Source organism: Cyclopterus lumpus, chromosome 9, assembly GCF_009769545.1.
Source record: "Cyclopterus lumpus isolate fCycLum1 chromosome 9, fCycLum1.pri, whole genome shotgun sequence".
NCBI lineage: Eukaryota > Metazoa > Chordata > Actinopteri > Perciformes > Cyclopteridae > Cyclopterus > Cyclopterus lumpus.
In genome coordinates this window covers 16,354,458-16,368,992 of record NC_046974.1, presented here as the reverse complement: position 1 = coordinate 16,368,992, position 14,535 = coordinate 16,354,458, and the positions used below count along the sequence as shown (strand labels likewise).

General features: G+C 43.4%; 2 protein-coding genes across 6 annotated transcripts; one reads left to right on the top strand and one right to left on the bottom strand.

Moving 5' to 3' along the window:
- Nucleotides 1-930: 930 nt before the first annotated feature.
- On the bottom strand, nucleotides 931-5,742 carry LOC117736766 (neurofilament heavy polypeptide-like). 2 transcript variants are annotated; one of them, XM_034542308.1, is made up of 5 exons: nucleotides 4,969-5,742; nucleotides 3,461-3,660; nucleotides 3,217-3,341; nucleotides 2,563-3,119; nucleotides 955-2,484 (listed from the first exon to the last, which is right to left on the bottom strand). In XM_034542308.1, the coding sequence occupies exons 1-5, from the start codon at nucleotides 5,717-5,719 to the stop codon at nucleotides 1,553-1,555; spliced, it is 2,565 nt and encodes an 854-aa protein (XP_034398199.1). In that variant the 5' UTR covers nucleotides 5,720-5,742; the 3' UTR covers nucleotides 955-1,552. The 2 variants fall into 2 exon arrangements, with proteins under 2 accessions (XP_034398197.1, XP_034398199.1); XM_034542306.1 differs by having other exon boundaries at nucleotides 931-3,119.
- Nucleotides 5,743-8,166: 2,424 nt separating this feature from the next.
- On the top strand, nucleotides 8,167-14,253 carry fancg (FA complementation group G). Of its 4 annotated transcripts, none has more exons than XM_034542692.1 (14): nucleotides 8,167-8,317; nucleotides 8,994-9,096; nucleotides 9,261-9,386; nucleotides 9,472-9,644; nucleotides 10,237-10,384; nucleotides 10,693-10,823; nucleotides 10,922-11,068; nucleotides 11,239-11,399; nucleotides 11,521-11,587; nucleotides 11,741-12,060; nucleotides 12,146-12,186; nucleotides 12,443-12,616; nucleotides 13,036-13,150; nucleotides 13,880-14,253. In XM_034542692.1, exons 1-14 carry the CDS (start codon nucleotides 8,249-8,251, stop codon nucleotides 13,980-13,982), a joined length of 1,878 nt encoding a protein of 625 aa, XP_034398583.1. In that variant the 5' UTR covers nucleotides 8,167-8,248; the 3' UTR covers nucleotides 13,983-14,253. The 4 variants fall into 4 exon arrangements, with proteins under 4 accessions (XP_034398583.1, XP_034398582.1, XP_034398584.1 ...); XM_034542691.1 differs by having other exon boundaries at nucleotides 8,991-9,096; XM_034542693.1 differs by lacking the exon at nucleotides 8,994-9,096.
- The last annotated feature ends 282 nt before the right edge of the window (nucleotides 14,254-14,535 follow it).

The following is a 14,535-nucleotide window of genomic DNA, read 5'->3' as shown; positions in this document are numbered from 1 at the left end:
TATTGCAATCAGGGACTTCTACTTTCAGAAGTTTCACTTTTTTTTAAATTATATATATATATATATTTTTTTTATCTCATTCTTTTAAACACATTTACTTAAATTAAGGGGGTGTTTGATTTAATCTTTACCATCAAAATTACTTTTAATTGGAAAAATCAATATTATGTTTAAAGAGCACATTTAAATTGAAACCAGAGAGCTTGGCTCTACAACTTTATTTCCCAAAGCCTATCGAAAGCTGAAGTGACTAGAGACAAAGATATTTGTCGCTTCCACTATTTGTATTTTGTGACGTGGTGGATGATCCCATTAAAACAAATTCATCTATCACATGAAAGCAGATTGGATGCAAAGAGAACCCTGAAATCCTGCCAGGAGACAAATCCTTCCAAAGTCTGTCAAATGTCAGAACTGTATCCAACAAAAGATGATGAAATGCTTTGCTAACCGGCTGCTGCACTTGTTAATACCCCATATCAAAAAATGCAGCTACACATTTTCTGTGTAAGAATAAATCATGGCAAAGAAGGACAGGATTTTGTATGGTTTCAAAAGTGAAGGCCTGTTCTGTATTGTGGTACCGGATGGTGTTGAGTCCGTCTTCAGTGTGTGAACTTTCCTCTTTGGTGTGAGGCAGAGCTGGAAATAAAGAGGCAAAAGTGAGTCTCTTCTGTAGAAGCAAGCACACCGCTCCTGATTTATACATGAGTGTGGTCTCTGGGACGTGAGGACGGGTGCAGTGGCTGCTCCGCCTCCTCAGCCGCAATGCAGTGCAGTTAATCGCAGCATTTCCCTTTTAGGCCTCACGCCGTATATGATTACTCTCCACACTTCGCCTTCATAAATCCTTACTTGAGGTCAATAGATTGTTTTTGTGTGTGTTTTTTGCAGAAGTAAACAGATTCGCCCAAAAGCCTTTTGTGTTTGATTTTTCATTCTTTATTTATCTGTTTCATATTGCATATTCTCAGCAGTTTATACATAACACATATTCATCATTGTCCTAGCATTGCAGACCAAAAGAGTGAGACGCTGCAGTTCACCTGTCGGGAAAAGCTGCATTAAGGTGCACAACAAGCAAAATTCAAGTCTGTCTTTCTGATGTATCTGTAAATATAATATATAGACATTTGTATCTCCTTAAATATACGTTTTTATATTCAATATCTGTCACAATCTTTAGCCTGACATTATTTTGACATCTGTACCCTTGAAGGCGTGTGTAGCAGTCCCTGTCAGCGGGATTCATTTTAAATGCACTTGTTATTCATTAAGGGCAGTTGTCACATTCAGGTAAAGAGTTAAGAGCATTCTGCATTCACTACAGTCATACATCAGAAGCATCAGGGGTGTGTAATGGCCATACTTAGGGACCACGGGTTATTTGCTACAGAAATCACTATTGCTCACATACCGTCACCTGCTTTGCTTTGGACATTAAAGCGCTGTCTGAGCAGCTGGGTATATCCAGCCCCTTTCTCCTGCTCCTCATCCTCCCCTCCTCCTCCATAGTTCTTTGGCATCTCCACCTCTTCGTGCCTTGTCAGTCTCACTTCTTGGCCTTCTCTTCCTTGCTCTCCTTTGACTCTGTGCCAGAAGATTTCTCTGCCTTCCCTTCCTCCTTTACCTCCTTACTCTCTTCTTTGCTTGCTTCCTTTGTTGCCTCTGGCTTCTTCTCATCTTTCTTGCTCTCAGTTTTCTCAGGTTCACTTTTAGGTGCAGACTTCTCCTCTGGATTCTTCTCCTCCTTCTTGTCCTCTGTTTTTCCGGGCTCTGCCTTAGCGGCAGGCTTCGGCTCTGGCTCGGCCTTCTCTGACTTAGGAGCAGAGGGTTTCTCCTCCTTGGCAAGGAGAGCACTCTCTTTAGGCTCAGACTTGGGGGCTGGTTTGTCCTCTGAGGGCTTGCTGGGAGCAGCTGGTTTCGAAGCATCATCCATCTTTGGCACTTCATCTTCCTTGCTCTCTTTCTTTGTATCAGCTTTGTCTGCCTTCTCTGGCTCTTTATCCTTGGGCTCTTTCTTCTCCTCCTTCACAGGTTGTTCTTTCTCCTTCTTCTCCTCTTTGACAGGCTGAGGCTTCTCCTCTTTTTGCTCCTCTTTAGGTGTGTCTTTGGCAGCGGCAGGCTGGGCCTTCTCTTTCTCTGGTGACTTTGGTTCAGGGGTCTTGGGACGAGGAGATTTAGATTCAGGGGATTTACTGGGTGGGGACTTTGACTCATCTCCTGCCGGGGACTTTGACACAGGGGACTTTGACACAAGTGACTTTGACTCATCTCCCACCGGGGACTTTGACACAGGGGACTTTGACACAAGTGACTTTGACTCATCTCCTGCTGGAGACTTTGACACAGGGGACTTTGACTCATCTCCTGCTGGAGACTTTGACACAGGTGACTTTGACTCATCTCCTGCTGGAGATTTTGACACAGGGGACTTTGACTCATCTCCCACCGGGGACTTTGACACAGGGGACTTTGACTCATCTCCTGCTGGAGACTTTGACACAGGGGACTTTGACTCATCTCCCACCGGGGACTTTGACACAGGGGACTTTGACTCATCTCCTGCTGGAGACTTTGACACAGGTGACTTAGCCGGTGATTTGGGCATCGGGGATTTGGCTGCTGGGGATTTTGGTGGGGATTTAGAGACGGGTGATTTGACAGCAGGAGATTTAGGCAGAGGGGACGCAGCCTTTGCTGGAGATTTGGATTTCTCTTCCTCACCTGCATCTTCTTCCTCACCCTTCTCCTCTCCCTCCTGAACTGTCTCCTCATCCTTCTCCTCTCCCTTTTCTTCCTCCTTCTCTTCTTCTCCCTCTCCCTCTCCTTCCTCCTCCTTATCTTCTCCTTCCTCAACTTCTTCCTCTTCTTCTTTGGTTTCCTCGCCTTCTTCTTCTTCCTCTTCCTCTTCTTCTTCTTTCTCTTCCTCCTCGTCCTCTTCATCTGCATCCTCTGTCACCTCTGTCACCTGGGTCTCATCTGTCTGTTCCTCCACTATGACTGTATCTGAGATCTCCTCTCCTTTCACTTTCAAGTGGGAAGAGATTCTGCTCTCCAGGTAAGAGTACGGACCTCCTCCTGACAAAAAGCGATTCTCCTCTCCCTCCAGTAACTTCCTGTTTTAAAAGACAAAAGACACGCAGTCAGCAAACATAACTTTTTGTCATTACGAAGCCAAAACATTATTTTAATTATGTGTAAACTCTGACCAACCTATAAGCAGCAATCTCAATATCTAAAGCCATCTTCACATTCAGCAGTGCCTGATATTCTTTCAGCTGGCTGGCCATCTCCCATTTGGTGGTTTTCAGCTCATTGTCCAGCTGGTTGATGGTCTCCTGCAAAACAATAATGTAGCCTTACAGGTCAAATGTCATACAGATGGTATAAAGGAAAGTGCAATTATTGTGGTGTTCCCTTGTGTGGGATAAATGAAATGTTTGTGTTAATTCCCTGCCTGTAGGGAGTTGAGGTCATCGTGGTGTCTGTCTTCATTTTCCATACACTGCCTCTCCAGTGAATCCTTGGTTCCCCGAAGGGTCTCCAGCTCAATCGTGCGGCTCTGGAGCTGACGGCGGTAGTCTATGATCTCCTCCTGGCTTCCACGAATTGCACCTTGGTTGGACCTAGCGGCTTCAGACAGACGCTCCATACGCACTGCAGATATTGCATACAAAAGAATGTATTTAGAAGTCACCTTTGCTGTCTTATACCGTTGAGTAGCTTACAGTATGTCCAAAGACTCAAAGTTTGATGTGACTGTCGAGATGAATTCTGCATTCTTACTCGTTCATAGTTTGTCCATTTGTCTTTCCATTCTATAGTTCCTGAGACATTTGACATGTGTCCTCAGAGAGTCTCTACTGGCAGCCTGAGTAACCTTGGCAGTGTCCATCTGTCATTCAGTAGTCTGACTCAGCTCCCTCCCTCCTCCATGTTTGAATGAGCCACACTGCTGCAGTCAGCTGGACACCACACAGGAAGGTCATTCAGTGTGCACCTTTCACTGGTTATCAAGTCAGCATGTAAATGTGCAGCAAGGGTAAATCTATAGTTCATTAAGTTCTGCGACACGCAGCTCAGATAAAACCCTTCTTGGCCTTTACAGTTGTTGATTGTGTGTTTGTGTTGTAACACAAAGGTCAGTATAATCGTAAAGAGGATTCTCACAGGGCTTCATCTATCATCTATCCGTCATGTCTACTTGTATAGCTTAGCCTACTTCCATTTTTAGTGAACTCCAATTGCCACATCAGAAAGGATGCCGTGTCTGCTCACAAACAGTGACCTTGACCGTTTCTATTCGTAGAGGTTCAGAGAAACCCACTGTAATGCAGTCAGAGTGCAAATTAATCATAGTCTCCTCTCTGTGTGACACCTCTCTCCTGCAGTGGTAGCCTAAAATACAAATTATCATTATGCGACAGCGATGCACCCGCAGAAAGGTCCACTGGTTGAATTATTGATTAATGGAAATAGCCTACGGATCTCTGTGCATTTTATAATCACAGTATCTACCTTGACTTACTTAATTTGCCTGTAATTGGTTATTAAACGTCCTCTCTTCAGTTAAAGTTTGCAATATGGTAGGTTGGTGGGATAAAAGTTACCAGATCTGTTAATCTGAAGAGATTTAGAAGTCAGCATACTTAATAATAATAATAATAATAATAATAATAATAATAATAATAATACTTCGAATTTATATAGCGCTTTTCTAGATAGTCAAATATGCTTAATAGCTTGAGTGTCGATGGTCTCATCAAAAATGACATGCCCCTTGTAACCCTGATATGATATACTCATTCACTTTAAATCATATAAAGCTGGGCTACAATGAATTTAAAAGTCCCAGGGATGACTATAGACTTCAGCACCACGGACAGAGAACATGCACGATGCTGCACACGGAAGTTTCAATGTGTTTAGTTTACTTTAAACTTTTCCCTTGTTCACCCAACTCACCGTTGAACCATTCCTCCGCGTGAGTTGAGCTCTTGGATGCGTGACCGTCCAGCTGCGCGCGGATCTCTCGCAGTGCGCCGGTGACGTCCGTCTTGAGAGCGTCTCGCATGTCGAAGCTCACCTGCGCGCCATGAATCTGCTCGAGGAGCTCCGCCACTTCTTCCTCGTGGTTCTTCTTCAGGAAAACAGCCTCCTCCTCCAGGGCACACAGCTTCTTGTCCAGCTCCATCCGCGCCAGCCGGCACTCATCGACGTACTTTTTCATGGTGCGCGCGGCAGCCTCCACCTCTTCCCGGTTGCGCGCCTCATCATCCATCTTGACCCGCAGGTGCTGGATGTCTTCCTCCAGGTGTTCGTGCTCCAGAGTTGCACGTGTCTTCTCCCCGGTCAGCTGCTGCAGGAGACCCCTCAGGTCGCCCAGCTCTCGCTCGTAGTGCTCCCCAACGGAGGCGCGCCCCGCCTGGCTTTGCCGCAGAGCTGCCGCTTCCGCCTCCAAGTTGCGGTTGTGCATCTCCAGGTTGCGCACCTTGTCGATGTAGCCGGCGAACCGGTCGTTCAGAGTCTGCAGAATCTCCTTCTCGTTCCTCCGTGTCATGTCGCCATTGAAGGTGTCCAAGCCGTCCACGGAGGGTGGCTGGCTGTAGTTGAGGCGGCGGCGCTGGGAGTGAAAGCCGCTGGAGGACACGGCGGCAGGCCGAGCCTTGCGGTACGAAGTCGGGCCGAAGAGGTGGTGGTCTACCGTGAAACTCATGTTGGCTGGGCCGGATGAGAAGTGACTGCAGCAGGAACGAGTGCGCCGGCTTTATATAGGAGGGAGGGAGAAACTCACTAGTCAGCACCAGGACACACTCCTTTTAAAGAGATATCTGCCTGCGCAGGAATATATTGAATCAGTGTAGTTAAGGATGAGTTGTAATTTTTACTGAAGATGTTAATAAGGTGCGTTTCATCAAAGCAACCAAGCGAAATAATGGTTTTATAGCATGTAAAACATGTTCGAACATCAGTTTGAACTTCATTTAAGACATTTTGTGTACAAATACACTTGAAATAATATTACTGCGTTAAGTGATGAAGACATGCGTCATTTTAGGCATATTCCATACTGTCAATTACTATTTCTCTTTTTATAAACAGCCAATATCAAGTATACTTTTTCAATATGTTACACATTTGAAGACGTGCATTTATACTTTGGGTATGCAGTGGCTAAAATCTGTGTGAACTGATTGTGTGCACTGTTCTACTGATACTCTGTAGCTACTGCTGCAGTGTGAGTTTGCAGATCCAGCCAACCCCCCCAGGAGTGAACTGCTGGGCCATTGACAGACCCTCCCTTTCCCTCTCTTATTACAAAACACACACACAAGGTTTGTTTCTCCCGATATACTTGAAACATTACTTTTAATCTCTTTCTTCTTCTTTTTGTTGCGGCAGAGTACACAAATCTCCAAATGTGCACATCCTTTGGCAGCAGCATTAGCATGTGCACTGACATACGGTGATAAAGCACTCACACACAACCAAACTGAACTGCCTCTGCTGATCTAAAGAGATGTCTGTTCTCAAACAAGACCAGTTCTGAGGAGCACATATTTATTATTAAAATTTAGGGTGAGTGAGTTTACTCTGCAGGCCTTAAAGGAGCATAAACAGTGAATATGCCTTTCCCTTGAGACACATATTGAAGGCAAGACGGTTCAGCACACAGTCATTATGCTGTATCAGCCATTCTTCCTCCCTGTGAACACATGTGTTGTCAGCCCAATGACACCCAGGGGACTGCGTGACACTCAAGGCCCTATAGCCTGCATGTCCTCCAGCAATCAAGTCTGTTTAAGGTGCTAACATCTTATTTCTAATGTGAAACACATTACATTTTATCATTATATTTCTGAAATTTCTTAAACAGCGTGCAACATGTTAGTTTGCTATTAGCTAAATATGTAGAGTTCCAGTGGGATTTGCACCACATCTCACATGTTCAGCGGGACTGGGGGCCATGCGGGACAGAAATAACATGCTTCACATCCCCTCCCTCCACCAGCTTCATGTTTAATAAATAAGGGTAAGAGAGCAGAGTAGCCAGAATTCAGTTGTGATGTTATCAGGATCTTATTTACAGCATAGCTCGTGTTCCTCAATCCCTTGTTATTTGAACCAACAATAAGCAGCTGAAGTCTACAGAAAAGAAACTTCCTGTGTTAGAATATACCTGCGGGAGAATAATCTCAAACATGGGACACATTTGAGGTTTTATAAGTGAGAGTGCAAGAGTATATTCATAATCAAAATAGTGTTACCATGATGCTACCATGATGCAATTCATCACAGTAACAAGTTTGAAGTCCTACCATGTGAATGGCATTGGCAGAGGGACAGCATAAAAGGAGATGGGAGGCTCCTGCTATGTAATGACCTTGTCCTCGAAAGGATGGATGGACAGAGGGGAGACAGAGAGATGGAAAATACCGGGATCGACGTAAAGGAAAATGTCAAAAAACGTGAAACCCTTCCAAAAGGGGAAAAAGACGTCCAGAGCCCGCGACGAAAAACATGTTTTGTGTACATGCTTGTGTGTGCACGCCTGTAGCTGCACGTGTGTGAGAGTACATTGTGGAGCAGTGGTCAGGACTTTTCCTTGTTTGTCCATCGTGGTAATTTTACCGCTTTCTGTGATTTAAGACAATGAAAGAAAGAAGGAGCCGGGTGGTTGTGATGAAGACAGGCGATGGAGGTTGCAGTCAGGGAACAAGATGGTGCACTAACAGGGGGGGGGGAGGGGGGGAGGGGCCTGATAGAGGGATGAAAGGACAGGACTGAAATTGGGTGAGAAAAGAGAGAGTCACCTTGGGAGGGACAACTAGAAAAATGGCTGTCCTGGCAGTCTTAGGGATGACTCTGCAGCAATACAATTACACTCTTGGTTTGTGTGCACTTGCTTGGTGCTGAATACATTAAGGTGGTGCAATTTGTTGTGTCTGTATTTCTTTTTAAGGGCTACAAAGGGAATGACGAAACACAAACGGCAGAAGCACTTCACAGTTTCCAGAACACAAGTAAAATTAGCTCTGTCACAGCACCACCTGCCGGACAGCTAGCAGACTGATGGTGTAGTTTCCTGATTTAACCACAGGGGGCAACACAGCCCCACTGCGCTGCACTAAACTCCCTCATGTTTACTTCCTGTGTTAGATAGCTCCCTTTTGACCAAACGAGGGAAAGTTCAAATCAAACACCACGACCTTTTTCACAAAGCAGCGATATAAGATCTGATCAAATGCATCAAGCACTGTCTTTATTAGATAGATGGATCCAGGAAAACAACGAGTTGGTAAACAAGTGGAAGGTACGTTAGCAGAGTGTTTTCATACGTGTTTTAACGCGAGACTCTTATCTGACTCACGTTAATAAATAGACTACCTAATGTATATTTGTGGGGTCATTTCTATTAACAGATTGTCCTCTACTAATTGGTGTATTTATTATTTTAGCTGAACAAAAAATACCAGAGGTAGGAGAGGCATCCATATCTTTCCATTTAAAGTTAATATGGCAATACCATCGTATAACAACGCCTTAATTCAAAGAGTATTGAAAGTAACATGTACATCCAATATACAAATTAAAAGTAGTTCTTATCTAGAATAGCCTCTCTCCATAAATATCACACGCTATTTAATTATTATTATTATTACGGATGTATTAACATGTAAGCAGTATTTTAATGTTGTAGGTGGTTGAGATGGAGCTGATTTTAACTAATGTATATACTGCTGAGTAATGCTATTTATATGTATCAATTAAATACCGTTCATCCTATGTTTTGCATGTACAATATTTTTTGAGAAGTAACTTAAAACTTTATCTGATAGATGTTATGGAGTAAAAAGTACTCTTAGTATTTACCTAAATTATAGTGTAGTAGCAATATGATGTAAGTAAAGTATGAGTACCTTTTAATTTGTACTTAAGAGTACTTAAGTAAAGTTTCCAGTTTGCTTTCACTTCATTGTTTCAAGCAGCAAGAAGCAGGAGGCGATGCGTCGACCCGAGACAAGAACCAGAACCACACCCGTCTGATATGGTGTTCCTCTGAGTTTCACAAACTTTTAATCAAAATCCAAGGTGCTCCATCTCTTTTATAATGATCACTTCAACTTATTTTGGAGTAGTGGGATTTGATTGTAGCCACACTCGGAGGTCTTCAGGAACTCATGTGATGAGGCTTCACTTGGGCGGAGAGTTTAGCTGTTACCTTTATGCGTCCTTTCCTTTCCCCTCTCCTGCAGGTATCCCTCCTATTGCAGATCACACACGGGTGGAGCTGACAGTGGTGTACAATGCCTGTGTGTGCTCCATTGCTCGGTCTCAGTTCTCAGAAGCTGAGCTGCTCCTCACACAAGCCACAGAGAGACGTACGGAGGACCATACATTCAGTTTTATATTAGTTTGAAGGATCGCTCAACTCTGACTTTACCAGACTGTGCTTGTCCTCTACAGTTCTACAGATGAAAGGAGATGGCTCTGTTGCTTCAGACCCTTCGGAGTTTTGGAGAACAGCTCTCAAATCACTGGGAAACACAGCTTTGAATGCCTGTGTAATGAACCTTCTCTGTCTGCAGTGGGCAATATGGCTGGCTACATGCCAGCTGAAAACTATACAGGGATTTCAAGTAAGATGTTGTGTTTAGTCTGTGTTCCCTCACTTATTTGGTGTGGTTTAAAGGAACTGCATTTGTTTAGGCTAATAAGGTGGTTGTGATCTGTCCAATGTGGACCAAACAACTGGACTTAGTCCTCCTAAAACAAAGGATCACAGTTAGCAGTCCGCTTCCAAGTGAACTCCACCATGTTTTGTTTGTGATGTAACCAGTGAGAAGGCTATGTGATATGGATATGCTCATTATATATGTATAAATTAAAAAGCTACTCATCATGTTGGTATTCAGACCATGATGTCTACATATCATGTACCTTGTTATTCATGAGACAAATGCCTCACAGCAACTACCATACCAAGTGTAGTTGGTGCCATTTACCTTTTATATTCCAATCCCATAAATACCTTGAATATGTTGTGCTTTTGTTTGTTTGAAGAAATACATTACAAAATGCAAACTTTATTCAATGGAAGTGCAATTTCCCTCAATATCTCTTTTCCTGTCTCTGCCTGCAAAATGTATATTTGCCGGCATTCAACAGTGTCCAGGCAAACAACTGTGTGGGATACTGTAAAACTATACTTTATTATTTCCTGTGATGCAGGATGAGCTGTTCTCTGTGTTTGAGGCACTTGGAGTTTGGGGTGCGGAGTCGAGCGTGCCAAGGAGCGAGTCTTCTGACGTTCTTCTACTGGTGATGGACCAAAGAAGGCTTATTGAATTATTGAAGATCTGTACCTTCATTGCCCAAGGTCAGCAACATTCATGTTTTACATTAACCCATATTGAGGGAAAAGATTCAGTTAGCTATGACCAGATTAATATATTATATGAAGCTTAAGCAAAGTCTTTATTTTTGTTAAATACATATTTCTCCTTAGTCTAATATATTCACTTTCTTGCACCTATTCTATTGCCACCAAGAGAGAAATGAGGCACACAAACTCAGCACAGGAACGATTTTATCTGACTCCTAGCATTTATATTATTTCGTAATTAATAATGATATAATAAAACTAATAATTTAGTAGTAATGCTGTCCTCTGTATGTTTCATGAAGGTGCAGAAAGATTGAGTGAGGGCCAGAGTTCAGAAGCGCTGCCTGGTCTGCAGACAGCTTCCTCCCTGCCTGCTCCCAGAACCCTGATCGCATACACACACCTCCTCTCAGGCTCCTGCCTTGCCCATATGGTACACAGCTGAGTCTCGACAAACGGAACAGAAACGGAATATGAACTTCTATTATTCATTGGCATGCAGTGAGAATGTGTGTTTATTGTTGTCTCCAGAGCCGCCCTCAGATGGCCTTGCAGTGTTACAGGATGGCACTGGAGACAGACCCCCGGTGTGTGTGTGCTTTGTACCGGAGCATGCTTATTTACCGCCAGCTTGGCAACACACAGGCTGAGATACAAGCTCTTCGTTTGCTCCACTCTGTGAGTACCACAGAGCAAAAAGATGCAGAATGTCTGTTAAATGTGTCTTCATGTTTTGTCTTGTAGAATTAAATACATTAGTGTTCTTGTTAGAAATATATATACATATATGTAGAGCTAGAGCTCAGAAGGTGAGCACACTAAACCATGAAGCCTCTCTTGTCCCACAGACTTTAATGTTGCCCTCTACCACAGAGTCTGCTCTGGCTGCTACTCATCTCCTCCCTCCGTCCTTACTGCTGCGCAGCCAATCACTGAGCAGCCTGCTCTTAGTTCCCTCTGCCCTCTCCGTCCTTCACAGTCTTGCCCTGAAGTGTGTGCTCCATGAGAGGTGAGAAGAAAGATCTGTTACTGGCACCTCACCACTGCTAAAACCCAGAAGACGGACATGGAGATGAGAGCAATGGACACAGTGCACATTGTATTTGTTAAATGTGTGCTTTTCCTTTCAGAGTGTCTGAGGGTGTGGAACATTATTTGGACCTGCTGGCTACACTTCACTCAGAAGATCAACATGGAGTAAGATGGAAAACAAACACGCAACATTATTCATGAGCTTTGGATATTTTTATATTTATATTTATATATGCATGTCATAATGTGTTTGTCCCACGGAAGAATACCTTATTGATACATTAATTGACTTCTGTTTGCCATATACCGCCATCTCAGGTCCATGCTGAGGGTTCTCCCCTTCCCAAGTTGCCTGAGCTCTACCTGCAGGCTGGTGCTGCCTTGCTCATGGCCCGACGGGCCGCTGATTGCATGGCGCTGTGCGATGAAGTCATCACTACGGCACTGGAGCTGCTGCCTGAGAAAGTAGTGTTGGAAGAGCAGCCGGAGGAGAAGTGTGAGGCTGAGACCAGGGCTCTGTGTGCTGAGGGTGGAGATAGGGTGGGGATGCTGCTCTGGGTGGGTGCTGCCTACCTCCTCCAGGGTCACTGCCACACTCACCTGAGGGACTGGAAACAAGCTGTGACTCACTACACAAGGTATGTCAAAGGAAATTGCTCATAATTCCTAAAAACTAATGACATAAATAAAGCCAGACACACAAGACTCTGCTCTGCATTACAGGTGTTTCAACCTGCTGGTGAAGGTGCATTTTAAAAAGAGAGGTGAGTACTTTACTGACTTTTTAAAAATACTTTGGAGAGAAATTTCCCTTTTTACACAGCCTGCAGCAGTGATATTCAACTTGCAGCCTGCAGCCCAGATGGGGTGCTGGGTGGGTCGCTGACCATTTTCTAAGTCACGAATAAGTCAAGTAATAAGCAGTGGGGATTTATTTTGTACTTTCAATGTAAATAAAGTGCCAGAGTACATACAAAAAGGATCAAAATAGACTAATGTTTGTTGTTTGTTTAATTACAGGTTGCCAACCACAGATTCCCAGTACAGACATGGTGGGAATGCAGGGAACAGATCTGTGTATCCTCCAGAGGTTAAAGGGGCTTTCACTAGCTGGAAGGGGCATCAGCTTAACCCAGACAGACCAACTGAGAGAGGCACTGAGAGACCTGCAGCTCAGCATGCAGGCATTCCCAGGTAAACGCCACAGCTGTAACCTAGCCTACAATGTAACGGTATTAATGTCAATGCACAAAGTCAGTTACGGTCAGTCATATGGACTTTAGTGCTCTACTTGAGAATTATGAACAGTGTTTATCTGTAATGTTCGTTCAAAATGGGTTGGTAATCACAGTACAGCAGAAGGGTCTAAATGAATGTGACACTAATTTTCCACAAATCATATCTGTTCTTTTATGAGGAGTAGATGGTTAATACATGTTTACTGAAACTACAATGTTCACATCTTATCTTTCAGGTTTTTACACACCTATAGTTCTGCACATGTATGAGCCAAGACCTGTGTCAATTTGACATGAATGTACCGTAGAACTGTAGTTAATCTGTATTTGGTTTACGTGGTCCTTTGTGTATTAATGCTGCATGTACTGTCTCAGAGTGCACAGGTGCAGGGCTGTGGTGTGGTGAGGTGCTGTGGAGGCTTGGCAGGAGACGGGAGGCGGTAGCTTGTTGGGAAAAGACCTGGAACTTCACCCCACAATCCTCAGTACAGTAAGACATTGATGTTTTTATATTCACTGTCCTTGCTAATGTTGTGGTTTAAAGTGTACAGTATGTGCACACTTCACTCCTGTCCACACAAAATGCATCTCCGGTGACCTGGTTACACGTGTACAGCTCGAAATACAGGTGTGAATGTGCCCAAAACTGGAGAATGGGATGAACGCGGATACATCCCCAACCATGCTTAAGAGGTTTTTTGCTCAACTTAATGTGCATAAAAGACAAATGCTAAAACAGCTCTCTTTTTTCACATCTTACAACCAAAATGCATGATTTGTGGTGGTGGTTTACCAGAATATTATTCTGATTATATTCCACTGTACCTACAATATATATTAATAAGAACACTAGAGATTTTAACTGTAGGTTGATCCATCACAGAGGGACTACTATAATGTCCACTAGCTGTTTGGTCAAGATTGCCTAAGCAGAGGACACACTTTCCTACAGATGAAGTCATATATGAATAGGGAGGCTAAGACCTGGTTACAAGTTGTTATACAAACTGCATTTGAATCGCATTCTGATGCCACATATGAACTGGAGTCTGTCACATTTGGATCTAGATACAATCCGATAAGATGCTGATTTAAGATACTAGTTTGGTCAAGACTAAGCCACTAGTTGTTTAATCAGTCTCTCACTGTTGTGAAGCACATTTACTATGGTTTGATGTTAATGCTCTTTTTTTACTGGTTTATGCCCTCTGTTTTGCAGGAGTCTATCGGTGTACCTACAGGAACCTCAGTCTGGCCCTTTGTTGGACTCCACAGAGCTGCGCCGCAGAATACAGGACGTTGGTTCTACCGTGTCAGTCTAGAGAGACAAAAGAAGAATACCCTAACGCTTACTGAACAGGAGCAACTGTCTCTGGCCTGTGAACTGAAAGCCATGCACACAACCAACATGTATCTACTGGGACAGTGAAATAAAGCATCTGGAAAGGGCGTACAGTGTTTGAGACTGAGAACAATGTGGGTGGTAAACCTAGCAGGTGGTTTATGGATGAAATGAACATTACTTGACATACTGTAGTTTGGTCACTGAGGGTCTGGCTTGTAAAAAATAAATTGTGTATTTTGGAAAGGAAAGAGTACTCAAGACTTTAACATTAATAAATAATGTTCAAGGTAATGCACAATACATAGTACTTCAGAAGATACATACAATAAGCTGTGATGCTGCTCTAAAACGCCTTTTTATATCGATGAATCGATTGTATGGAATGCTCCTCCAAATATAATGCACAAATTAATTCGCACTGTTCTTTAGACATATACTGTTATGATCACCAGTAAAAGCCAAAATTCATGTTTATACAATGCTTCAATAACAACGCGGTGCAAATGTATTGGATGACATAGGTTTGGTGA

Coding starts and splice junctions, on each gene's coding strand:
- LOC117736766 (XM_034542306.1), bottom strand. CDS start 5,719: ATGAGTTTCACGGTAGACCACCACCTCTTCGGCCCGACTTCGTACCGC. Junction 3,661..4,968: donor CGCGGAGGAATGGTTCAACG/GTGAGTTGGGTG, acceptor CAATATCTGCAG/TGCGTATGGAGCGTCTGTCT. Junction 3,342..3,460: donor ATGACCTCAACTCCCTACAG/GCAGGGAATTAA, acceptor ATTGTTTTGCAG/GAGACCATCAACCAGCTGGA.
- fancg (XM_034542691.1), top strand. CDS start 8,249: ATGCATCAAGCACTGTCTTTATTAGATAGATGGATCCAGGAAAACAAC. Junction 11,400..11,520: donor AAGTGTGTGCTCCATGAGAG/GTGAGAAGAAAG, acceptor TTTTCCTTTCAG/AGTGTCTGAGGGTGTGGAAC. Junction 11,588..11,740: donor ACTCAGAAGATCAACATGGA/GTAAGATGGAAA, acceptor CCGCCATCTCAG/GTCCATGCTGAGGGTTCTCC.